The following is a 27,453-nucleotide window of genomic DNA, read 5'->3' as shown; positions in this document are numbered from 1 at the left end:
ATATTACTGCCTGATGAGTTTTTACTATCTTAAATTTGATTAATAAACATTTTTAAAGTTTTTCAGTTTGAATATCTAGTAATTTAAATATTCGTAGCTACATCCTACATAAAAGTTCTTTGATGGATTCTTAGGGATTTTTAAGAATGGATGTAAAGGGATCAAAACCAAAACTTTTGAGAACAGCTTCTGTAGATTTTTCCTGTCATTTTTTATCATTTTTATTTTTCTAGAGCCATATATATCTATCGTCTTTTAAAGCCTCTGATTTTTGCACGAGGGTTTGATTTTGTGAATTGTTGCAAGGGTTCACTGCAAGGACTTGGAGTTACATTGGTGGCTAAGGCGAGGAATATACAGTAGGAGCAGCATGGGGATCGGCATGGACTGAACCCGGAGGAGTCCCGTTGAGGCCTCCTGTGCTCAGTCCTTCCAGTGTGAGGCTACATTGAAACTCTCGCTTATTTAGTGGTGAGAATCCAGTAGCCTGTGTGCCGACTCAGTACCCAAGCATTGATTAGGAGCTAGTCATAGAGGCTGACAACAAAAGTCCCAGACTTCAGAGGCGCAGGGTTTACTTCCTCGAGTGAGAACCAGTTTTATCATGTGGGGAACAACGCCTGTTTAGGTAGGAAATGTTTACCAGCCAAGGGCCAGTCCTGTAGGCAGCCTGCGGTGTTCTCTTTTATACAACTTGTTAATAACTCTTTGACACCTACACGTGGATCCTGAATTGCTGTGTGTATTAATGTGTACTTCTCCCAAAGTTAAGGAGCACTCTTCAGAAGAGGATACTCTTGACACAGTTTTTGAGAGCATTTTGGAAGTATTGTGGCTTATATTTAGGCTTCTTTCTATGGAAGGCAGTAACATGATACATGCCAGAATTCTTGAAAGAAAAGAGAGTTCCTTTTTGGTCCATGAATAGGGAACACTTGCTCTGTTTGCAGTCCTTGTGGTGAGTCTTGCCCCAGCTTCCAGCTTCATCTAGTGAGATTCACTCTTTTTTTTTTTTTTTTGAGGTTCACTCTTCTACATGGTGCTTGTATCACATCACATGGCTTTGATGTGATCAGTCATGATACAATCATTATAAATCAATTATTTATCATATGGCAATGTATGTATCGCAGAAGGCAATGGCAACCCACTCCAGTACTCTGGCCTCGAAAATCCCATGGACGGCGGAGCCTGGTGGGCTGCAGTCCATGGGGTCGCTAAGAGTCGGCATGACTGAGCAGCCTCACTTTCACTTTTCACTTTTATGCATTGAAGAAGGAAATGGCAACCTACTCCAGTGTTCTTACCTGGAGAATCCCAGAGACAGGGGAGCCTGGTAGGCTGCCGTCTATGGGGTCGCAGAGTCGGACACAACTGAAGCAACTTAGCAGCGGCAGCAATGTATGTGTCAGTGAATGCGTGATAAGTTTTTAAGATTTATGTAGAAATGTGACATTTTCAGTTTTCTTATTCATACATGGACCTTTTTGGTGTGGGGACACAAATCTTCCTTTAGCTTACAGAGCATTGTCCCTTTTTATCCCTGATTAATTTCTTCTCTGTCTTCTCTGTCCTTTCCTGGAACTCCTTCCATTTGACATTGTATATCTAGGATCTCTCTTCCTTTTCCCTTATTTTGCTCTTCTAATTTTGCTCTGCACTACACAAGAATTCCATTACTTCATTTACAAACATATAATTATATTTTTAACCTCATTTTCATGTATGCAGTTGCTTTTAAAATTTTCAGTATTTGTATTTAAAATTTTTTCCAGAATTATTTTCATATTTACCATCTCCTCTCTTCTACAGTAGCTTTATAGTAGTTTTATGGATATGTTTTTTATATTTACTAGTTAGAATTTTACATATTTACAAATGATTCCAACATTAATTTCTTTTATGTTATTTTCCCTTGTTTTTTCATTTTCATATTTTTCTTTAATGCTCCTGTATTTCCCCAGATTTGGTTAGGAAAGTCTGGTTTTCATTCATGATTGTAAATTAAACTGGTAGTTTTCTCACTAATTATAAGCTGTCTGATGTCAGCCTTGAAGACAAAGCCTGGCAGTACTCAATCTCTGCATTTAACTTTGGCTCAAATGAACAGGTAGGAAAGTGAACGGTGGTGGCTCTCATCTCAGTGCTGGTGGTGAGTGTTGCCGTGGACTGAGAGCCGGGAACAGGCCCCTTATTAGCAAAAATAGCAGCGGAGCTCCCTGTCAAACTTTTCTGATTTTTAGTATTGTAGATTTCTTATCATTTTTATATTTCTTGTATCATTTCAGTGAGATTTTGAAATTTATAGGGGAAAAAAAGGCATTCTCAGTTTCAGATGTTATAATTAAACTCAAGGGACTTCCCTGGTGGCTCAGAGGTAAAGGATTAGCCTGCCAAGCAGCAGACACAGATTCCACCCCTGGATCGGTAAAATCCCTTAGAGAAGGAAATGGTAACCACTTCAGCATCCTTGCCTGGGAAGTCCAATGGACAGAGAAGCCTGCTGGGCTAAGTCCATAGGATTGCAAAAGACATGACTTAGCGACAAAACAACAATTGAACTCAATATAGCTTGTAGATATGTTAGAAGCATGCTTTTTTTTTTTTTTTTTTACCTATTGTTAAATGACTAATTTTTTCCAAGATAAATATTTGAACTTGAAGTTTCCCTTCTGAGTTTGAGGCATCAAGACATGGTGGTAAAGGGTGTAGCCTCTGGGCCAGGGTCCAGAGCTGGAGTCTCAGTTTTCATAGCATAAGCATTAGTCACGTGATGTAATCCCTGCCTCCCTCAGTTTCCTCATGATGGATGTAAAGATTATCCAATATTAATAAATTAAAGAGATTTAAATGAGGTACTGTTTGTAAAGGGCCTCTAATAGTACCTATACGTCACTTGTAACTGCTAGATGAGTATTTGTTAAATTAAAAATAATATGTATATACAGCTATATATAAAAACATACACAGTTGACATTTGAACAACATGGGTTTGAACTGTGTGGGTCCAATCATACATGGATACTTTCAGCAGCAAACATGATCCACATCCTGGGATGCAGAGCCCAGGATACAGAGAAACAGGTAAGGAGGACTGACTATAAATTACACGTGGATTTTCAACTGTGACTGGCAGGGGGGGTGTTGGCATTCCTCACCCTGTGTTGTGTTGTTCAAGGCTTAACTGTATTATGAATTTTTTCAAAATAATAATTTGTCTTGAAGAGTTGAGATGTATTTGAATTGCTTAAATAACCGTCACCGTGTTCTCTGTTTAATTTTTTGCAGCTTATCGTGAGCCGCATTATTATTACCAGTTCACAGCTCGATATCATGCAGCTCCCTGCAACAGTATCTATAATATTTCTTTTGAGAAGAAACTTCTTCAGATTTTAAGCAAACTTGTTCTTGACCTTTCATGTGAAGTTTCCTTACTTAAGTCTGAATGTCATCGTGTTAAAATGCAAAGAGCTGGTTTGCAAAATGAATTGTTTTTTACATTTTCAGGTAAGTATACACAATTCTTTAAGGAAAACTAAGTTAGAATGTGAACTAATTCTAGAGCTGTGTTGTGAATTACCAGAAGCGTTTTTAGAATGTAAATACTATAGATCTGAATGTTTCGTATTCTTTACTTTCACATCTTAGTTCTAATAGCCCTCAAATAAATTTCTGTTAATTCATGTACTTAATGAAAAGTTTGGATTCCCAAATAATTTAAACATTACTATCATAATTTACTACAGAATAGAATTTAATATAAGGAATATCTATCATGGTATTTAGCTACCAAGATTTAATTTGTAAAACCATATAATTATGGTAGACCAGAGAGACCGTTCTAACAACTTAGTGTGTTTTTCCTAATAGTGCAGAGTAAAAGCCCAATATTTTCTGGAAAACCAAGAATTGGACTTCATATCTGAGGCCTTAAGTTTATAAAGGGCCTGTTTATGAGTTAGCATTTAGGAATAGCCATGCATATGTTTTTAATGAGGCCCGGTGGCAATCTCAGTGTGCTGTTTGCTGTTTCCTTTCTTTCTTCCTTACTCTCTGTCCTTGATTCATCTATTTTCGGTGTTTGATTGCACTTACCATTTCTCTGATATTCCCTTTGCCTTTTCTTGGTACATCTAGAATTGAATGATTAGATATGAGTGAGAGATGTGAGGCTTTCAGGGAAAAGAGTAAGTTGGGTTCAACACCATTTTCCAGTCTTTTGTCTTCTTTACTCTTTTTTTCTTCTGCCGAAAAACTTGGAGAGTTGTTTTCCAGTGTCTGAGGCAAACTATGAAAGACGAATTATGAAAGATGCTTTCCTTAGCTCATCACAGACCCACTGTTAGCATTTATGAGAGTTATGGTGTATTTGTACCTGGTGTGTTTAATAAATGCTATCAGTAGGTATTTAATACTTATTTTTATATTTTTAATTGGAGGATAATTTCTTTATAATGTTGTGGTGGTCTCTACCATACACCAACGTAAATCAGCCGTAATACAACACACACACACACACACACACACACACACACACACACACACACACACACACACACATATATATGTGTGTATGTATATCTCCCCTCCCTCTTGTGCCTCCCTTCCATTCCAGCACTCTAGGTCATCACCAAGTGCCGGACTAGGCTCCCTTTTTAGCTTGCTGCTAGTTATCTGTTTTACAGGTCAGATCAGATCAGTCCTCAGTTGTGTCCGACTCTTTGCGACCCCATGAATCGCAGCACGCCAGACCTCCCTGTCCATCACCAACTTCTGGAGTTCACTCAGACTCACATCCATCGAGTCAGTGATGCCATCCAGCCATCTCATCCTCTGTCGTCCCCTTCTCCTCCTGCCCCCAATCCCTCCCAGCATCAGAGTCTTTTCCAATGAGTCAACTCTTCACAGGAGGTGGCCAAAGTACTGGAGTTTCAGCTTTAGCATCATTCCCTCCAAAGAAATCCCAGGGCTGATCTCCTTCAGAATGGACTGGTTGGATCTCCTTGCAGTCCAAGGGACTCTCAAGAGTCTTCTCCAACACCACAGTTCAAAAGCATCAATTCTTCGGCGCTCAGCTTTCTTCACAGTCCAACTCTCACATCCATACATGACTACTGGAAAAACCATAACCTTGACTAGATGGACCTTTGTTGGCAAAGTAATGTCTCTGCTTTTGAATATGCTATCTAGGTTGGTCATAACTTTCCTTCCAAGGAGTAAGCGTCTTTTAATTTCATGGCTGCAGTCACCATCTGCAGTGATTCTGGAGCCCAGAAAAATAAAGTCAGCCACTGTTTCTACTGTTTCCCCATCTATTTCCCATGAACTGATGGGGCCAGATGCCATGATCTTCGTTTTCTGAATGTTGAGCTTTAAGCCAACATTTTCACTCTGCTCTTTCACTTTCATCAAGAGGCTTTTTAGTTCTCTTCACTTTCTGCCATAAGGGTGGCATCATCTGCATATCTGTGGTTTTTGGTATTTCTCCCCGCAATCTTGATTCCAGCTTGTGCTTCTTCCAGCCCAGCATTTCTCATAATTTACTCTGCATATAAGTTAAATAAGCAGGGTGACAATATACAGCCATGACGTACTCCTTTTCCTATTTGGAACCAGTCTGTTGTTCCATGTCCAGTTCTAACTATTGCTTCCTGACCTGCATACAGATTTCTCAAGAGGTAGGTCAGGTAGTCTGGTATTCTCATCTCTTTCAGAATTTTTCACAGTTTATTGTGATCCACACAAAGGCTTTGGCATAGTCAATAAAGCAGAAATAGATGTTTTTCTGGAAATCTCTTGCTTTTTCGATGATCCAGTGGGTGTTGGCCATTTGATCTCTGGTTCCTCTGCCTTTTCTAAAACCAGCTTGAATATCTGGAAGTTCACGGTTCACGTATTGCTAAAGCCTGGCATGGAGAATTTTGAGCATTACTTTACTAGTGTGTGAGATGAGTGCAATTGTGTGGTAGTTTGAGCATTCTTTGGCATTGCCTTTCTTTGGGATTGGAATGAAAACTGACCTTTTGCAGTCCTGTGGCCACTGCTGAGTTTTCCAAATTTGCTGGCATATTGAGTGCAGCACTTTCACAGGATCATCTTTAAGGATTTGAAATAGCTCAACTGGAATTCCCTCACTTCCACTAGCTTTGTTCATAGTGATGCTTTCTAAGGCATCACTCTTTTAGCAACATTAATACAGTATTATTCCCTGGTGGCTCAGTTGGTAAAGAATCTGCCTGCAGTTCAGGAGACTCAGGTTCCATCCCTGGGTTGAGAAGATCCCTTGGAGAAGGAAATGGCAATCCACTCTGGTATTCTTCCCTGGGAAAGCCCATGGACAGAGGCTGCTGTTCTACAGTCCATGGAATTGCAAGAGAAGGACAGGACTTAGCGACTAAACCACCACTGTTTTAACTCTGATCACCGTGCTCTACATCAGGGGTTCCCAACTCCAAACCCCTTGTATTGTTAGGAAACAGTCTGCACAGCAGGAAGTGAGTGGTGGGTGAGTGAGGAAGCTTCATCAGCTGCTCTCCATATTCACATTACCACCTGAACCATCCTCACCTGCATCTGTGGAAAAATTGTCTTCCACAAAACTGGTCCCTTGTGCCAAAAAGGTGGCGATAGGGTACTTTACATCATATCCCTGAACTTGTTTGTATTCTTTGTCCTCTTCCATTCGTTTCCCTCATCCTCTGCCCCTGGCAATCAGCAGTATGTTCTCTTTTTCTGAGTTCAGTTTTTTGCAGATTCTACGTGTGAAATCATATAGTATTTGTCTTTCTCTGTCTGACTTGTTTCACAAATGCCGTTAAGTTTTATCTGTGTTGTTACACGTGGCAGAATGTCACGTTTTTTATGGTTGAATAATATTCCTGTTTCATGTGTGTGCACCATATTTTCTTTATCCGTTCATCTGTTGATGTACTCCCAGGTTGTTTGTCTGCCTTAAGTATGGTAAATAATGCTGCCGTGAACATGAGAGTACAGATATCTAAGAGATAGTGATTTCATTTCCTTCAGATATATATCAGTTTATATCCAGAAGTGGAATTTCTGGATCATATGGTAGTTCTTTTTTTTTTTTTAATTTTTGAAGAACCTCCTTACTATTTTCCTTAATAATTATACCAATTTATATTCCCACTAATGGTGTACAAGAATTCCCTTTTCTCTACATCCTTGCCAACATTTATCTCTTAGATAATAATCATTCTAACTGGTGTGGGTAATCTGTCATGGTTTTGACTTTCATTTTCCTGATAATTTTGGTTTTGAGCACCTTTTCACTTACCTATTGGCCATTTGAATCCCTTCTTAGAAAAAATTGTCTGGTCGTTTTCAATGTTTAATTGCATTATTATTATCATTATTAATTTTTTTTGCTTTTGAAATGTGTGAGGTTCTTAAATATTTTGAATATTCTTGTCTTACCAAACTTAATGGGATTAATCAAATGTTTTATACAATTCTCTAGGTTGTTTTTTCAGTTTGTTGACTGTTTCTTTTGCTCTGAAGAATCCTTTTTCAGTTGTATATAGTCTCATTTGTGTATTGTTTTTCATTGCTTGTGATTTGTTGTCATATTCATAATGTCATTTCTAACACCACTGTTGAGGAACTTTTCCCCTGTGTTTTCTCCTAGGAGTTTTATGGTTTAGGTTTACATTTAAGTCTTTAATCCTTTTTGAGCTGATTATTGTGAGTGGTATAAGATAGGAGTATAGTTTCATTCTTTTGCATGTGAATATCCAATTTTTCCAGTATTGTTTATTGTGTAGAGTACCTGTTCTCAGCTAAGTATTCTTAACTTTCTTGTCAAATATTAGTTGACCTTACATGCGTAGGTTTATTTCCTGAACCTTCAGTTCTATTCCACAGGACTGTGTGTCCATTTTTATGCCAGTACCATATTGTTTTGACAATTACACCTTTACAAATTACATAGTATAATTTGAAATTACAAGTGTGATAATTCCAGCTTTGTTGTTTCTTAGGCCTGCATTAGTTATTTGGGGTGTTTTGTGATCCTATACAAATTTCAGGATTTTTTCTATTTCTGTTAAAAAATACATTGGAATTTTAGGAGAGATTGCATTGAATCCATAGATTGGTTTGAGTTGTATGGCTATTTTAATAATATTAGTTCCATTCAATTTATGAACATGAGATAGCCTTACTTATTTGTGTCTTCTTCAGTTTCCTTCATCATTGTCTTATAGTTTTCATTGCATGGATCTTTTGCCTCCTTGTTTAAATTTAATTCTACATGGGATTATGTAGAATTTTTTTATGGTATTGTAAATAGGATTGCTTTGTTTATTTCTTTTCAGATAGTTTGTTATCAAATAGAAATTATACCAATTTTGGATATTAATTTTACATCCTGAAATGTATCTGAATTCTTTTTTAAATTTTATTTATACCAGTTTATTGCTACCAACCCATCTCCTTCCACCCTCCTCATGCATGTGTGCTCAGTCATGTAACCTGATGGACTGCAGTCCACTAGGCTCCTCTGTCCATGGACTTTTCCAGGCAAGAATACTGGAGTGGGTTGCCATACTGGGTTGCCATTTTCTTCTCCCCAAATTCTCTTAATAAGTGTAACAGTTTTTGGTGCAGTCTTTGGTCATATGCAGACAAAGACAGTTTCACTTCTTGTTTGATTCAGGTGTCTTTTATTTGTCTTGCTTAATTAGCTAGGACTTCAGTTCTGTTATTATCGGGATAATGACAATGGGCATCCTTTTCTTGTTCCTATTCTTGATTTTAGAAGAAAATCTTTCAGCCTTTCATATTCAGCATGATGTTAGCTGTGGACTTGCTGTATATGGCCATTATTATGTTGAGGTATATTCATTCTGTATCCAATTTTGAGATGTGTTATTTTGAATAGATGTTGGATTTTGTCAAATACGTTCTTGCATATATTGAGATGACCATATGGTTTTAATTTTTTCATTCTGTTAATGTAATGAATCACATTTATTTATTTACATATGTTGGAACTTCCTTGCATCTCAGAGATGAATTGCACTTGCTCATGTTGTTTGATGCTTTTAACCTGCTATTCATTTTCGCTTGGTACTTTGTTGAGAATTTTTCTATCTATATTCATTGTGAATATTGGTCTGTAGGATTTTTTTTTTTTTTTTATGTTAGTGTTCTTATCTGGATTTGGTATGAGGCCTTGTAAAATCATTTGAGCATGTGACCTCCTCTTCAATTTTTGGAAGTTTGAGAAAGATTAACATTAGTTCTTCAAATATTTGATGCAATTCCCCAGTGAAGCCATCTGGTTCTGGAGTTTTGTGGTGGAGTGGGGTTTGGTTACTGATTCTATCTCTTAATTACTATTGATCTGTCGAAAATTTTCTGTTTCTTTATGATTCAGTCTTGGTGGGTTTCAGTTTCTGGGAATTTATCAGTTTCTTCTAAGTTGTTCAATTCTAGGTGTGTAGTTACTCACAGTCGTCTCTTCGGCTCCAGTGTATTTCTATGGTATCAGAGTAATGTCTTCTCTTTAATTTATAATTTCACTTATTTGGGTCCTCCTTTATTTCTTATTCTAGCTAAACATTGTCAGTTTTGCCTATCTTTTCAAAAACCAAGTTTTGGTTTTGTTAATCATTTCTATTTTTCTATCTCTATTTCATTTATTTCTGCTGTAATCTATCATCTCCTTTCTTCTGCTAATGTTGGTATTAGTGCGATTTTCTTTTTTTTTTTAATTCTTTGAGGTTTAATATTAGGTTTTTTATTTCAGTTCATTTTGCTTGATTTGTATTCAATTTGTTTCTTTCAAAGAATTTTGAAGTTTGCTGTCCACATTTAGGTCTAAGATTCATTTTGAGTTAATTTTTGTATATGCTGTGAAATATAGATCCAACCTCATACTTTTGAATGTGGATGTACAGTTGTCCCAAAACCAATTTTGAAGAGACTTTTTTTCTCATTAAACTGTCATGGTACCCTTGTTGAAAGTTATTTAGCCACAGATACGTGGGTTTATTTCTGGACTCTTAATTCTGTTTCATTGTATGCCTGTCCTTGTGCCAGTACCACACTCATTTTTTAATCATAACATTTTGATAGAAGCTTTGCTGTAGTAATATTTGAAATTGGGAAGTGGCAGTCCTTACATTTTGTCCTTCCTTTTCAGCATTGTTTTGGCTATTTGAAGTCAGTTGCAGATCATATGTTTTTTCACACTTGCTTTTCCATTCCTGCCAAACAAGGTCATTGGTTCGAGAGAGGGATTTCGGTAGGCATTGTGGTAGATATTGAATCTATAGATGTCTTTGACCAGTATTACCTGCATAACAATATTGTCTTTGAGTCCATGAACACAGGATATCTTTGCATTTGTTTAGGACTTTGTCTTCATCTGTTGGGCTGCTGTAACAAATACCATAAACCAGGTAGCTTATAAACAATGGAAATTTATTTTTCACATTTCTGGAAGCTGTAATTCTGAGGACACAGTGCCACCATGTTTGGCAGGAACCCTCTTGAGAGTTACAGATTTTCATTATATCCTCACATATCAGAAGGTCTAATGATTTCATTGAGGCTGTATTCTTGTGACTTAAGCACCTTCTACAAACTCTATCTCCTAATACCATCATAATGTACATAGGATTTCAACATGTGAATGGGAGAGGACATAAAATACTTAGACCATAGCAGACTTCTTTAATTTCTATCAGCAATGCTTCATACTGTTCAATGTATACGTCCTGTACTTTTGATAAACTTATTACTATGTATGTTTATTGTTTTGAAGCTATTTAAGTGCAATAATTTTCTTTTTTCCATTGTTCATCACTAGTATATAGAAATTTGTTGGGTTTTTGAATCTTGTATCTTGGTTTAATTAATTAATCATGTCCCACCACACAAGCTATTGGGTCCAGGGTGTTCTTTATTGGAAGATCATCAGTTACTGATTTGATCTCTTTGTTATATGCCTGTTCATATTTTGTTTCTTCTTGGGTCAGTTTAGATAATTTATATTTTCATCTAGGTTATCTCTTAATAATTTTTGGCATACAAATATGCATAATATTCTTACAATCCTTTTTATTTATGAAGGGTAGATAATAATGTCTTCTACTTGCATTTCTTGTTTTTCTTTGTCTAGGTGTTTGTCAATTTGTTGATCTTTTCAAAGAACCAATTTTCATTTTATTTTTTTCTATTCTTTATTTTATTTAAATCTCATCTTCTATGTTCTTTCTTCAGCTAGTTTTTATTTCATTTATTTTCTCTACTCATTTCTTATTTTTCATTTTATTCATTTCTGTTCTAGTTTTTATATTTTCCTTCTTCTGTTTTCTCCTATTGAAGTTGTCCTTTTTTATTTTCCTAAAAGTAGAAGCTTTAAGTGTTGATTTTGTTTTTCTTCTTTTCTAATTTTTTAATTTGACACTAAGTTTTTCTCTAAACACTGCTTTTACTGAATCCTGAAAATTTTGGTAAGTGGTATTTTCGCTTTCATTTACTTCAAAATATTTTCAAATTTCTCGTGAGACTTCTTTAGTTGTGTGTAACATAGTAGTCTGTATTTCATGTCCATGTGTTTTGGGACATTCCAGGTATCTTTCTGTTACGGATTTCTAGTTTAATTCATTGTAGGCTGAGAGCATACATTGTATAATTTCTATTTTTAAAAAATCTTCAAAGTATTTTTAAAGGCGCAGAATGTGGTATGCCAAGGTGACTGTCCCATGTGAGCTTAAGAAGAACTTTTATAGTTGGATGAGATATCCTGTAATTATCAGTTGGGTCCAGTTGATTGATTGTGCTCCTCAGGGCAACTATGTCCTTACTGATTTTTTTGCTTCTTAGAGTTGTCACTTACTGATACATATTGATGTTTCAATGTATATTTTGGGTTGTACTTTCTCCTTATAGTTCTATCAGTTTTTGTATCATGAATATAAACAATGTGTTTTAGGCTTGTATATATTAAAGCCTGTTATGTCTTCTTGGAAAATTGACTCCTTTACTGTTATATAATGACCTTATTTTTCTTTGATAATTTTTCTATCCCTGATGTCTCTTTTGTCAAAAGTAAATATTGCTGTTCCAGCTTTCTTTTGATTTGTGTTAGCATGTTATTTTTTTCTACACCTCTTTACTTTTAGTCTATCAGTGACTGTGTATAAAGCAGGTATCTTGTAGACAAGATATAATTACGTCTTTAAAAAATTCATTCTGACATTCTGTCTTTTAATTGGTGATTTTAAACCATTGACTTCAAAAATTATTATTGATGGAGTTAGATTAACATTTACTACATGCATTACTGTTCTGTATTTGTTGCCCATTTTTTTCTTTTTTGTCTTCTTTTTCTGCCTTTTCTGGTTTTGATCAAGCATTTATATGATTCCATTTGTTTCTCTTAGCATATCGATTATAATTTATTTTTACTCTAGGTGGTTGCCCTATAGTTTGCAGTAGACTTTTACAACTAATACAAGTCTACTTTCAAATAATGCTGTACCATTTCATGGGTAATGCAGTCACTTTTAGAAGAGGTGGCAAGAAGGCTTCCCTTGTAGCTCAGTTGGTAAAGAATCTGCCTGCAGTGCAGGAGACCGGAGTTCAATTCCTGGGTCAGCAAGATCCCCTGGAGAAGGAAATGACAACCCACTTCAGTATTCTTGCCTGGAAAATCCCATGGAGAGAGAACCCTGGCAGACTACAGTCTATGGAGTCGTAAGAGTTGGACATGACTTAGTGACTAAACCACCACCACAATCACTTTACAATAGAATTGCAAAGTTTGTCCTCTGTTCCCTTATAAAAATGTAGTAATTTATTTTACTCATCCATAAATTTTAGTCAATTAGTACATTGTTCACATTATTATTTTGAACAATTCAGTTCAGTTCAGTCGCTCAGTCATGTACGACTCTTTGCGACCCATGAATCTCAGCACGCCAGGCCTCCCTGTCCATCACCAACTCCTGGAGTTCACTCAAACTCACTTCCATCGAGTCGGTGATGCCATCCAGCCATCTCATCCTCTGTCGTCCCCTTCTCCTCCTGCCCCCAATCCCTCCCAGCATAAGAGTCTTTTCCAATGAGTCAACTCTTCGCATGAGTTGGCCAAAGTACTGGAGTTTCAGCTTTAGCATCATTCCTTCCAAAGAAATCCCAGGGTTGATCTCCTTTAGAATGGACTGATTGGATCTCCTTGCAGTCCAAGGGACTCTCAAGAGTCTTCTCCAACACCACAGTTCAAAAGCATCAATTCTTCGGCGCTCAGCTTTCTTCACAGTCCAACTCTCACATCCATACATGACTACTGGAAAAACCATAGTCATGACTAGACGGACCTTTGTTGGCAAAGCAATGTCTCTGCTTTTGAATATGGTATCTAGGTTGGTCATAACTTTCCTTCCAAGGAGTAAGCGTCTTTTAATTTCATGGCTGCAGTCACCATCTGCAGTGATTTTGGAGTCCCCCCCCCAAATAAAGTCTGACACTGTTTCCACTATTTCCCCATCTATTTCCCATGAACTAATGGGACCAGATGCCATGATCTTCATTTTCTGAATGTTGAACTTTAAGCCAAGTGTTTCACTCTCCTCTTTCACTTTCATCAAGAGGCTCTTTAGTTCCTCTTCACTTTCTGCCATAAGGGTGGTGTCATCTGCATATCTGAGGTTATTGGTATTTCTCCCAGCAATCTTGATTCCAGCTTGTGCTTCTTCCAGCCCAGCGTTTCTCATGATGTACTCTGCATATAAGTTAAATAAGCAGGGTGACAATATACAGCCTTGAGGTACTCCCTTTCCTATTTGGAAACAGTCTGTTGTTCCATGTCCAGTTCTAACTGTTGTTTCCTGACCTGCATACAGATTTCTCAAGAGGCAGATCAGGTGATCTGGTATTCCCATTTCTTTCAGAATTTTCCACAGTTTACTGTGATCCACACAGTCAAAGGCTTTGGCATAGTCAATAAAGCAGAAATAGATGTTTTTCTGGAACTCTCTTGCTTTTTCCATGATCTAGCTGATGTTGGCCATTTGATCTCTGGTTCCTCTGCCTTTTCTAAAACCAGCTTGAACATCGGGAAGCTCATGGTTCATGTATTGCTGAAGCCTGGCTTTGAGAATTTTAAGCATTACTTTACTAGCGTGTGAGATGAGTGCAATTGCGTGGTAGTTTGAGCATTCTTTGGCATTGCCTTTCTTTGGGATTGGAATGAAAACTGACCTTTTCCAGTCCTGTGGCCACTGCTGAGGTTTCCAAATTTGCTGGCATATTGAGTGCAACACTTTCACAGCATCATCTTTCAGGATTTGAAATAGCTCAACTGGAATTCCATCACCTCTACTGGCTTTGTTCGTAGTGATGCTTTCTAAGGCCCACTTGCCTTCACATTCCAGGATATCTGGCTCTAGGTGAGTGATCACACCATCGTGATTATCTTGGTCATGAAGATCTTTTTTGTACAGTTTTTCTGTGTATCATTTCACCTCTTCTTAATATTTTCTGCTTCTGTTAGGTCCATACCATTTCTGTCCTTTATCAAGCCCATCTTTGCATGAAATGTTCCTTTGGTATCTCTAATTTTCTTGAAGATATCTCTAGTCTTTCCCATTCTGTTGTTTTCCTCTATTTCTTTGCATTGATCGCTGAGGAAGGCTTTCTTATCTCTCTTTGCTATTCTTTGTAACTCTGCATTCAGATGCTTATATCTTTCCTTTTCTCCTTTGCTTTTCACTTCTCTTCTTTTCACAGCCATTTATAAGGCCTCCCCAGACAGCCATTTTGCTTTTTTGCATTTCTTTTCCATGGGGATGGTCTTGATCCCTGTCTCCTGTACAGTGTCACGAACCTCCGTTCATAGTTCATCAGGCACTCTATCTATCCAATCTAGGATTTGATTTAGGTCATACCTGAATGGTCTAGTGGTTTTCCCTACTTTCTTCAATTTAAGTCTGAATTTAGCAATAAGGAGTTCATGATCTGAACCACAGTCAGCTCCCGGTCTTGTTTTTGCTTACTGTATAGAACTTCTCTATCTTTGGCTGCAAAGAATATAATCAATCTGATTTTGGTGTTGACCATCTGGTGATCCCTATGTGTAGAGTCTTCTCTTGTGTTGTTGGAAGAGGGTGTTTGCTATGACCAGTGTGTTCTCTTGGCAAAACTGTATTAGCCTTTGCCCTGCTTCATTCCATATTCCAATGCCAAATTTGCCTGTTACTCCATGTGTTTCTTGACTTCCTACTTTTGCATTCAAGCCCCCTATAATGAAAAGGACATCTTTTTTGGGTGTTAGTTCTAAAAGGCCTTGTAGGTCTTCATAGAACCGTTCAAGTTCAGCTTGTTCAGCATTACTGGTTGGGGCATGGACTTGGATTACTGTGATATTGAATGGTTTTCCTTGGAAATGAACAGAGATCATTCTGTCGTTTTTGAGATTGCATCCAAGTACTGGATTTTAGACTCTTTTGTTGACCATGATGGCTACTCCATTTCTTCTGAGGGATTCCTGCCTGCAGTAATAGATATCATGGTCATCTGAGTTAAATTCACCCATTCCAGTCCGTCTTATTTCACTGATTCCTAGAATGTCGATGTTCACTCTTGACATCTCCTGTTTGACCTCTTCCAATTTGCCTTGATTCATGGACCTAACATTCCAGGTTCCTGTGGAATATTGCTGTTTACAGCATTGGACCTTGCTTATATCACCAGTCACATCCACAACTGGGTATTGTTTTTGCTTTGGCTCTGTCCCTTCCTTCTTTCTGTAGTTATTTCTCCACTGATCTCCAGTAGCATATTGGGCACGTACTGACCTGGGGAATTCCTCTTTCAGTATCCTATCATTTGCCTCTTCATACTGTTCATGGGGTTATCTTATTCATACTGTTATTTGAACAAGCTATTGTGAAATCAATTAAAAATAAGAAAAATATTTATATTACCTTCTTTTATTCCTTCTCTTATGCTCTCCCTATATTTTATTTTTTCAAATATTATGTATTTTATCTATGTATTATTATTATTATTGGCTGATTTGGGTCTTCTTTGCTGTGCACAGGCTTTCTCTAGTTGTGGAGAATAGGGGCTACTTCCCATTGCAGTGCACGGGCTTTTCATTGTGGCGGTTTCTCATGTTGCAGAGCACAGGCTCTTGATGCAGGGCTTCTGTAGTTGCGGCGTGCAGCCTCAGTGGTTGTGGTGCATGCGCTTAGTTGCTTCAAGGCATGTCAAATCGTCTCAGAGCAGAGACTGAACCCACGCTCCCTACGTTGGAAGCATGGAGTCTTAACCACTGTACCTCCAGGGAAGATCTGAGTTTTAGGTACATATTATTTTTCTTCTTTATGAGAACTTCTTTTAATGTTTCTTGCAAGGCTGAGTTTCTGGTGACAGATTCAATTTTTGTGTTTCTGAGGAAGTGTTTGTTTTTAACTTCAGTTTTAAAGAATAATTTCATGGAATTTAGTATTTTAGTTTGGTGGCATTTTTTTTCCCCTTTCAATACTGTATTTAAAATCATTCACACTATTCTCTTCTTGTTTGCATGGTTTCCAAAGAGAAGTCTGATTTAATTCTTTTATTTTTTTTTTTTACATTTTTCTTTTTGTGGTAAAATACATATAACATAAAATTAATCTTAATCATTTCAGTATATAGTTAAATTGTACTAAATTCATTCATGCCTATTTGTTTTCATTATTCATCTCCAAAACACTTTCATCTTGGAAAGCTGATATTCTCTTTCTTTTAAACAATAAGCTGCTAATATCACTGCATCCCCTAGCATCTACCATTCTAGTTTCTTATCTATGTGATTTTAACTAAATTCACATGTAAGTGGAATCATACAGTAGTTTTCTTTTTGTTCTGGCTAATTTCACTTAGCAACAGGTCCTCAAATTTCATCCATGTTGTAACATATGGCAGGATTTCCTTCCTTTCTGAGATCTAATAATATTTCATTCCGTATAACATAAACGTTTTGCTCCTCCATGGATGCACCAATGGCCACTTGGGTTGTTTTCACAGTTTACTGTTGTGGATAACGCTGCTTACGGGTGTATACGTATCTCTTTGAGACCCCACATTCAGTTCTTTTTTCGGGTATATACTCAGTGGTGTATTTCCTAGGTCATAATAATAACTTTTTTCTTGAGGAACTGCTGCACTGTTTTCTGCAGTAGCTACACCATTTTACATTCCCACCAACAGTGTACATGAGTTCCAGTTCACCACGTCTTAACAGCTTGTTATTTTCTTTTGTTTTCATCGTAATCATCCTAATGGATAATAATGTCTCATTATAGTTTTGATTTGCATTTCCCTAGTAATTGGTTTTGTTAAATATCTTTTTCTGAGCTTATGGGCCATTTGTAGATCTTATATTTGGGGAAATGTCTATTCACGTTCATTGCCCATTTTAAAATCTGACTGTTTTTTTGATATTGAATTTTAGGAATTCTCCAAATATTCTGTATCTTTATCTCATAGCAGATATGCAATTTTCAAATATTTTCTCACATTCTGTAGGTTGCCTTTTGACAAATTGTGTTTTCATGCACATAATTTTTTTTTCAAATTTTTGTCTAATTTTTCTTTTATTGCTTGTACCCTTGATAGCATATCAAAGAAACCATTGCCAAGTCCAGTTAAGCTTTTGCCATAAGTTTTCTTCTAAGAACTTTGTAGTTTTAGCTCTTAAATTTAGACGTTTGATCCATTTTGAGTTAATTTGTATATATGCTATTAGGTAAGGATTCAAAATCATTCTTCTGTATGTGGATATCCAGTTTTCTCAGCACCATTTATTAAAAGACCATCCTTTTCCCATTGAATAGTCTTGATACCTTGTCAAAAATCATTTGACCAATTATGTAAGAACTTATTTCTGTGTTGTCTATTCCATTAGTATATATTTCTGTCTTTATGCCAATAACACACTGTTTTGGTTACTGCAGCTTTGTAGTGAACTATGAAAATCAGGAATTGTGATTTCTAGCTTTAGTCTTCTTCAGGAGTTTTGGCTATATGAAGTCCCCTGTGATTCCACATGAATTTTAAATTGGGTTTTTCTATTTCTGCAAAAAATGTGGTTGCAATTTTGATATTGATTGCACTGAGTCTATAGATTTTGTCTGGTATTGACATTTTAGCAATATTATATTTTCCAATCTATGAACATTGGATGCATTTGTATTTACTTATATTTTCTTTCACTTTTAACAATGCTTTGTAGTTTTCATGATATAAGTCTTTCATCCCCCTTGGTTTAGTTAATTCCAAAGTATTTTATTTTATTCTTTTTGATGCTATTATACATATAATAGTGATTCATTTGTAATAACACCAGAAGGGTATTCACTGTAGTGTATAGAAATGCAACTGATTTGCATGTTGACTTTGTATTGTACAGCTTTGCTGCATTTATTTATTAGTTCTTACAGTTTTATTTTTGGAAACTTTAAATGTCTGCATATGAGATCATATCATCTGTGAATAGAAATAATTTTCCTACCTCTTTTCCAGTTTGGATACTTCTTATTTTGTTTTCTTGCCACAACACACTGGCTAGAGCTTGATTCGTGTCTTGAGTATAATGGCAAGCGTGCACCTTGTTGCTTGCTCCTCGATGTAGAGGTGAGGTTTTTAGTCTTTTGCTCCTCAACATGATGTTTGCTGTGGAGTTTCATATATGGTTTTATTATGCTCTATTATTTTCCTCCTATTCCTGTATTTTTTAACCTTTTTCTTCATGAAATTATATTGATCTTGGTAAAATGCCTTTCCTGCGTCAAATGAGATGTTCCTATGGGTTTTTCCCCTTCACTCTTCATGTGGTATATAACAATGATTAATTTTTTTACGCTGACCCGTTCTTGAATTCTGGCAATAAATCCAACTTACTCGTGGTATATAATCCTGTTAATAAGCACCTGAATTCGATTTGTTAGTCTTTTGTCGAGTTTTGCATCATTGTTAATTAGGATTATGATCTGTAGTTTTCTGTTCCTACGGTGTCTGTCTGGCTTTTGTGTTCAGATAATGCTGGCCTTTAAAGATGAGTTTAGAAGTGTTAGCGCCTCTTCAACTTTTTAGAAATGTTTGAGAGGACTGGTATCAATTCTTCTTCTGACTTTTGTTAGAATCCACCACTACAGTTATCCGATTTGGGGTTGTTAGTGTGTTATTAATAACCTCTATTTCCTTAGTTATCTTCTTTCTGACTCTTCTGTCCAATATTGTGAGATATTGAAGTCTCCAAATAATATTGTATTTCTTTTTTGAATTGTTAATTTTTACTTCAAAAATTTTCATGGTCTGATTTATATGTGTTTATAATTGTTACGTATTCTTGCTGTGTTAAACCTTTTATTAATATATACTATCTTTATTTGTCTTTTATACCCTTTCTTGATTTTAAGTCTATTCTCTTATACCCTTTCTTGATTTTAAATCTATTCTATCTCTCATGAGTATAGCAACTCTTAATTGAGACATTATATAGTTGGATTATGTTTTTTATTCCTTATTAAATCTCTATCATTTGATTTGAGAATTTAACGCATTTACTTTTATTTATTTATTTATTTTTTGTTTTAAACTTCCAACAGTGATTTTATTTTATTATCATTTTTTATTTTAAATTTATTTATTTTAATTAGAGGCTAATTACTTTACAATATTATATTGGTTTTGCCATACATCAACATGAATCCACCACAGGTGTACATGTATTCCGCATCCTGAACACCCCTTCCATCTCCCTCCCCATACCATCCCTCTGGGTCATCCCAGTGCACCAGCCCCAAGCATCCTATATCCTGCATCAAACCTGGACTGGTGATTCATTTCTTATATGATATTATACATGTTTCAATGCCATTCTGCCAAATCATCCCCCCCACCCCACAGAATCCAAAAGACTGTCCTATACATCTGTGTCTCTTTTGCTGTCTTGCATACAGGGTTATCATTACCATCTTTCTAAATTCCATATATATGTGTTAGTATACTGTATTGGTGTTTTTCTTTCTAGCTTACTTCCCTTTGTATAATTGGCTCCAGTTTCATCCACTTCATTAGAACTGATTCAGATGTATTCTTTTTAATGGCTGCATAATACTCCATTGTGTATATGTACCACAGCTTTCTTATCCATTCATCTGCTGATGGACATCTAGGTTGCTTCCATGTCCTGGCTATTATAAACAGTGTTGTGATGAACATTGGGGTACACATGTTTCTTTCAATTCTGGTTTCCCTGGTGTGTATGCCCAGCAGTGGGATTGCTGGGTCGTATGGCAGTTCTATTTCCAGTTTTTTAAGGAATCTCCACACTGTTCTCCATAGTGGCTGTACTAGTTTGCATTCCCACCAACAGTGTAAGAGGGTTCCCTTTTCTCCACATCCTTTCCAGCATTTATTGTGTATAGACTTTTGGATCACAGCCATTCTGACTGGCGTGAAATGGTACCTGATTGTGGTTTTGATTTGCATTTCTCTGATAATGAGTGATGTTGAGCATCTTTTCATGTGTTTGTTAGCCATCTGTATGTCTTCTTTGGAGAAATGTCTATTTAGTTCTTTGGCCCATTTTTTGATTGGGTCATTTATTTTTCTGGAGTTGAGCTGTAGGAGTTGCTTGTATATTTTTGAGATTAGTTGTTTGTCAGTTGCTTCATTTGCTATTATTTTCTCCCATTCTGAAGGCTGTCTTTTCACCTTGCTAATAGTTTCTTTTGTTGTGCAGAAGCTTTAATTTTAATTAGATCCCATTTGTTTATTTTTGCTTTTATTTCCAATATTCTGGGAGGTGGGTCATAGAGGATCCTGCTGTAATTTATGTCGGAGAGTGTTTTGCCTGTGTTCTCCTCTAAGAGTTTTATAGTTTCTGGTCTTATGTTTAGATCTTTAATCCATTTTGAGTTTATTTTTGTGTATGGTGTTAGAAAGTGTTCTAGTTTCATTCTTTTACAAGTGGTTGACCAGATTTCCCAGCACCACTTGTTAAAGAGATTGTCTTTTCTCCATTGTATATTCTTGCCTCCTTTGTCAAAGATAAGGTGTCCATAGGTATGTGGGTTTATCTATGGGCTTTCTATTTTGTTCCATTGATCTATATTTCTGTCTTTGTGCCAGTACCATACTATCTTGATAACTGTGGCTTTGTAGTAGAGCCTGAAGTCAGGTAGGTTGATTCCTCCAGTTCCATTCTTCTTTCTCAGGATTGCTTTGGCTATTTGAGGTTTTTTGTATTTCCATACAAATTGTGAAATTATTTGTTCTAGCTCTGTGAAAAATACTGTTGGTAGCTTGATAGGGATTGCATTGAATCTATAGATTGCTTTGGGTAGTATACTCATATGGACAGATCAACTAAACAGAAAATTAACAAAGAAACACAAACTTTAAATGATACAATAGACCAGCTAGACCTAATCGATATCTATAGGACATTTCACCCCAAAACAATGAATTTCACCTTTTTCTCAAGCACACACAGAACCTTCTCCAGGATAGTTCACATCCTGGGCCATAAATCAGCCTTGGTAAATTCAAAAAAATTGAAATCATTCCAAGCATCTTTTCTGACCACAATGCAGTAAGATTAGATCTCAATTACAGGAGAAAAACTATGAAAAATTCCAACATATGGAGGCTGAACAACACGCTGCTGAATAACCAACAAATCACAGAAGAAATCAAAAAAGAAATCAAAATATGCATAGAAATGAATGAAAATGAAAACACAACAACCTAAAACCTATGGGACACTGTAAAAGCAGTGCTAAGGGGAAAGTTCATAGCAATACAGGCACACCTCAAGAAACAAGAAAAAAGTCAAATAAATAACCTAACTCTACACCTAAAGCAACTAGAAAAGGAAGAAATGAAGAACCCCAGGGTTAGTAGAAGGAAAGAAATCTTAAAAATTAGGGCAGAAATAAATGCAAAAGAAACAAAGGAGACCATAGTAAAAATCAACAAAACCAAAAGCTGGTTATTTGAAAGGATAAATAAAATTGACAAACCATTAGCCAGACTCATCAAGAAACAAAGGGAGAAAACTCAAATCAATAAAATTAGAAATGAAAATGGAGAGATCACAACAGACAACACACAAAGGATCATAAGAGACTACTATCAGCAATTATATGCCAATAAAATGGACAAATGTATGCCAATAAAATGCCAATAAAGTGGAAGAAATGAACAAATTCTTAGAAAAGTACAACTTTCCAAAACTGAACCAGGAAGAAATAGAAAATCTTAAGTTAGACCCATCATAAGCATGGAAATTGAAACTGTAATCAGAAATCTTCCAGCAAACAAAAGCCCAGGTCCAGACGGCTTCACAGATGAATTCTACCAAAAATATAGAGACGAGCTAACACCTATCCTACTCAAATTCTTCCAGAAAATTGCAGAGGAAGGTAAACGTCCAAACTCATTCTATGAGGCCACCATCACCGTAATACCAAAACCTGACAAAGATGCCACAAAAAAAGAAAACTACAGGCCAATATCACTGATGAACATAGATGCAAAAATCCTTAACAAACTTCTAGCAATCAGAATCCAACAACACATTAAAAAGATCATACACCATGACCAAGTGGGCTTTATCCCAGGGATGCAAGGATTCATCAATATCTGAAAATCAATCAGTGTAATACTCCACATTAACAAAGTGAAAAATAAAAGCCATATGATTATCTCAATAGATGCAGAGAAAGCCTTTGACAAAATTCAGCATCCATTTATGATAAAAACTCTCCAGAAAGCAGGAATAGAAGGAACATACCTCAACATAATAAAAGCTATATATGACAAACCCACAGCAAACATTATCCTCAATGGTGAAAAATTGAAAGCATTTCCCCTAAAGTCAGGAACAAGACAAGGGTGCCCACTTTCACCATTACTATTCAACATAGTTTTGGAAGTTTTGGCCACAGCAATCAGAGCAGAAAAAGAAATAAAAGGAATCCAAATTGGAAAAGAAGAAGTAAAACTCTCTTTGCAAATGACATGATCCTCTACATAGAAAACCCTAAAGACTCCACCAGAAAATTACTAGAGCTAATCAATGAATATAGTAAAGTTGCAGGATATAAAATCAACACACAGAAATCCCTTGCATCCCTATACACTATTAATGAGAAAATAGAAAGAGAAATTAAGGAAACAATCCCATTCACCATTGCAATGAAAAGAATAAAATACTTAGGAATATATCTACCTAAAGAAACTAAAGACCTGTATATAGAAAACTATAAACCACTGGTGAAAGAAATCAAAGAGGACACTAATAGATGGAGAAATATCCCATTTACTTTCAAATTGATTATTGATAATGCAGGATTTACCTGTGCCATTTTGTTACTTTCTTTTTGCTTTTGTTTTTCATTTCCTTCATTATAGTCTTTTTTGTCTAGTTGACTTTTTTGTAGTTAAATGTGAAATTTTTCTCATTTCTTTTTGTGTATATTCTGTATTTATTTTTCTTTGCTGTTCTGTGGGAATTACATTTAACATTCCTAATTTTATAACACTGTAGTATGAATTACACAAACTTAGCTTCTATACTCGGAGAAGGCAATGGCACCCCACTCCAGTACTCTTGCCTGGAAAATCCCATGGATGGAGGAGCCTGGTAGGCTGCAGTCCATGGGGTCGCTAGCGACTTCACTTTCACTTTTCACTTTCATGCATTGGAGAAGGAAATGGCAACCCACTCCAGTGTTCTTGCCTGGAGAATCCCAGGGACAGGGGAGCCTGGTGGGCTGCCATCTCTGGGGTCACACAGAGTCGGACACGACTGAAGCGACTTGGCAGCAGCAGCAGGAGCAGCTTCTATACTATATGTGAAAAATCTCCCTTAAGAGCTCTATTCCCACTCTTTTCAGTTGTTGATAACATAGAATTACTACTTTATAAATTGTGTCCCCCAAAATATAAATTAATAATTATTTTAAATTAATTAGTCTCTCAAATTATATAAAACAAAATGTGGAGTTACAAACCAAAGTTACAGTAATACTAGCTTTTAGACTGTTTTTTTGTTAAGTATATTAAACTCTTAAGTCATATATATAAAATCACTGTTACAATCCAATCTGAATCCAGTCATGGTAGCTTTTATCCTTGTCCATGTATTTACCTTTGTTGAGGTCTTTATTTCTCTTCACATAGCTTCATGTTACTATCTAGTGTTTTTTCATTTCACCTTAGGACTTTCCTGAGAGGTTCTTGCTGGCAAGTCTAGTGATCACAAACTCCCTCAGCTCGTCTTATTTAAGAAAATTTTAATTTCTCTCTCAGTCTTGAAGGGCAGTTTTGTGCACTATAGAATTCTTACTTGTTCTTTCTTTTCTTGTATTTATCACCCTACAACACAAAATGTTTCTCTAATGATTATTGTTTATTGTTTGTATATATCATTGGTTATTCTAATTTTATGCATTAGAATGTAATTTCAAAAATTCAGGGAGTTTGTAGATTTTGATCACTTATGTATTTGAGGCTCCTAGACTAACTCTTAGTAAGTAATAGACTCTTGATAACTACTTAATGAATAAATAGGTACACGAATGCACTCTTTTATGAACATGTTCATTTTAGTTACCATGGCTACTACTGTAGTTCAGCTTCTTTCATTTCCCAGTATTATAATGATATATCTCTTTGTGGAGATTAAGAATTGAGTTGGTCAGATGATATACACAGGATTATATGGGTGGAGTTAAGTAGACTATTGAATGAATAAATACATTTATACATACATGTATCCACATATATAGTACAAAAGGTAAAATAAATACATATATACATTATATGGTACAAAAGATAAAATAATTTCATTGTCAAAAATTGTATGAAATGAATTGCCAAATGCTATCAAATTAGTTGATTAATTCTTAAGTTTACTGCAATTCTGAGGTTTTCCTAACTTACATAAAACATATTATTACCTTAGATTTTTAGTTAAAAAGAGTGATTTAACATGTGGAAAATTGCTTTAGTTTTTATTGGAATAGAAATATTAGACACATGGCCTGTTTTATATTTCAAAAGCCCATTTAAATATTGTAATATAGTACTTTAGAACCATGATAAAATATAATTTATTTTCTCAGTTTCATCTCTAGACACCGAAAAAGGACCCAAGCCATGTGCAGACCATAGTTGTGAATCTTCCAAAAGACTGTCTAAGGTATGTTACGTGAGGCGAGGAAAAAGAGAACATACTCAGTGTGTAAGTAAGCATCTTAGCTATTTATAAAACACATCACCACTACCCCCAAAACACAGTCTTAGGGAATTCAACAATAAAAATAAAACTTCATCAAATAACATCAAATAATAAATAAGAATTTAGTAGAATTAATATTTTTAAGAAATGCTTTGAAATTTAGCATTTTAAACTGATTATATTAGGAAATTGGATTTTCCCATTTATATGGTCTTATTTGCTATTGCAAATTAATTTATAACTAATAATCAGAATTCTCTCCATGTCACTATTATTCATCCTAAGTAATAAATTTGATCTATACTGTTTGTTAACTGTTTTTATATTGCTCTGTACCCAGCATCTTGTATCTATGCCTAGGATGAAAATTACGCTGTAATTTCCAGTAGCAGTTTAGTTTAGTTTCTCTTTTACATTATACTTAACATATTATTTATGCTCAGTAAATTTATGGCAGATTTTCCTACTTCAAATTACTCTTCAATGATCCTGAAAGTAAAAGTGTTAGTCACTCAGTCATGTTCCTCTTTTTACAACTCCATGGGCTGTAGCCTGCCAGGCTCCACTGTCCATGGAATTCTCCAGGCAAGAATACTGGAGTGGGTACCCATTCCCTTCTCTAGGAGATCTTCCCAACCCTGGGATTGAACCAAGGTCTCAGTATATTGCAGGCGGATTCTTTACCACTAGTGCCACCTGGGAATCACAATGACCCTGAACACTTTATTTAAAATAATATTTTAAAATATTTAGGATATGAAATAATTTACATTATGATGATTGTGACAGTTTCTTATGAAAATCATAGGTAATGCATATTTCATAGGTCAATATTTATTATGTTTACCCAGTGAAATTGACAGGAGAATGATTTCTTAAATTAGTACTCACTAAACCTCCTGAAGGGCTTCCCTGGTGGCTCAGATGGTAAAGAATCTACCTGCAATGCAAGAGACCTAGGTTCAGTCCCTGGGTCAGGAAAATCCCCTGGAGAAGGAAATGTCCACCCACTCCAGTATTCTTACCTGGAAAATTCCATGGACAGAGGAGCCTGGCAGGCTACAGTCCATGGGGTTGCAAAGAGTCAGACAAAACTGAGCAACTAAGTAACTTAGAGCCTCCTAAAAGATAGCTCCAGTTCAGTTCATTTCAGTTCACTCAGTCGTGTCCGACTCTGCGAACCCATGAACCGCAGCACGCCAGGCCTCCCTGTCCATCACCAACTCCCGGAGTCCACCCAAACCCATGTCCATCGAGTCAGTGATGCCATCCAACCATCTCATCCTCTGTCATCCCCTTCTCCTTCTGCCCTCAATCTTTCCCAGCATCAGGGTCTTTTCAAATGAGTCAGCTCTTGGCATCAGGTGGCCAAAATATTGGAGTTTCAGCTTCAATATCAGTCCTTCCAATGAACACCCAGGACCAATATCCTTTAGGATGGACTGCTTGGATCTCCTTGCAGTCCAAGGGACTCTCAGGAGTCTTCTCCAACACCACAGTAAAAAGCATCAATTCTTTGGCACTCCGTTTTCTTTATAGTCCAACTTTCACTACCACATGACCACTGGAAAAACCGTAGCCTTGACTAGACAGACCTTTGTTGGTAAAGTAATGTCTCTGCTTTTTAATAGGCTGTCTAAGTTGGTCATAACTTTCCTTCCAAGGAGTAAGCGTCTTCTAATTTCATGGCTGCAGTCACCATCTGTAGTGATTTTGGAGCCCAGAAAAATAAAGTCAGCCACTGTTTCCACTGTTTTCCCATCTATTTGCCATGAAGTGACGGGACTGGATGCCATGATCTTGGTTTTCTGAATGCTGAGCTTCAAGCCAACTTTTTTGCTCTCCTCTTTTACTTTCATCAAGAGGCTTTTGAATTCCTCTTCACTTTCTGCCTCAAGGGTGGTGTCATCTGCATATCTGAGGTTATTGATATTTCTCCCGGCAGTCTTGATTCCAGCTTGTGCTTCATCCTGCCCAGCGTTTCTCATGATGTACTCAGCATATAATTTAAATAAGCAGGGTGACAATATACAGCCTTGACGTACTCCTTTTCCTATTTGGAACCAGTATGTTGTTCCATATCCAGTTCTAACTGTTGCTTCCTGACCTGGATATAGAATTCTCAAGAGGCATGTCAGGTGGTCTGGTATTCCCATCTCTTTCAGAATTTTCCACAGTTT

General features: G+C 36.3%; 1 protein-coding gene across 2 annotated transcripts in view; it reads left to right on the top strand.

Moving 5' to 3' along the window:
* Nucleotides 1-27,453, top strand: part of ZPBP (zona pellucida binding protein) — a 151,310-nt gene that overhangs the window by 40,105 nt on the left and 83,752 nt on the right. For both annotated transcript variants that reach the window (XM_027540237.1, XM_027540235.1), the window contains 2 exons: nt 3,289-3,507; nt 25,158-25,234. In XM_027540237.1, coding sequence (XP_027396038.1) covers nt 3,289-3,507; nt 25,158-25,234 — 296 coding nt within the window. The remainder of the gene's footprint in view (nt 1-3,288; nt 3,508-25,157; nt 25,235-27,453) is intronic.

The sequence above is a fragment of the Bos indicus x Bos taurus genome, chromosome 4 (assembly GCF_003369695.1).
Source record: "Bos indicus x Bos taurus breed Angus x Brahman F1 hybrid chromosome 4, Bos_hybrid_MaternalHap_v2.0, whole genome shotgun sequence".
In the NCBI taxonomy this organism is placed as follows: domain Eukaryota; kingdom Metazoa; phylum Chordata; class Mammalia; order Artiodactyla; family Bovidae; genus Bos; species Bos indicus x Bos taurus.
This window is presented reverse-complemented; position numbering and strand designations above follow the sequence as displayed.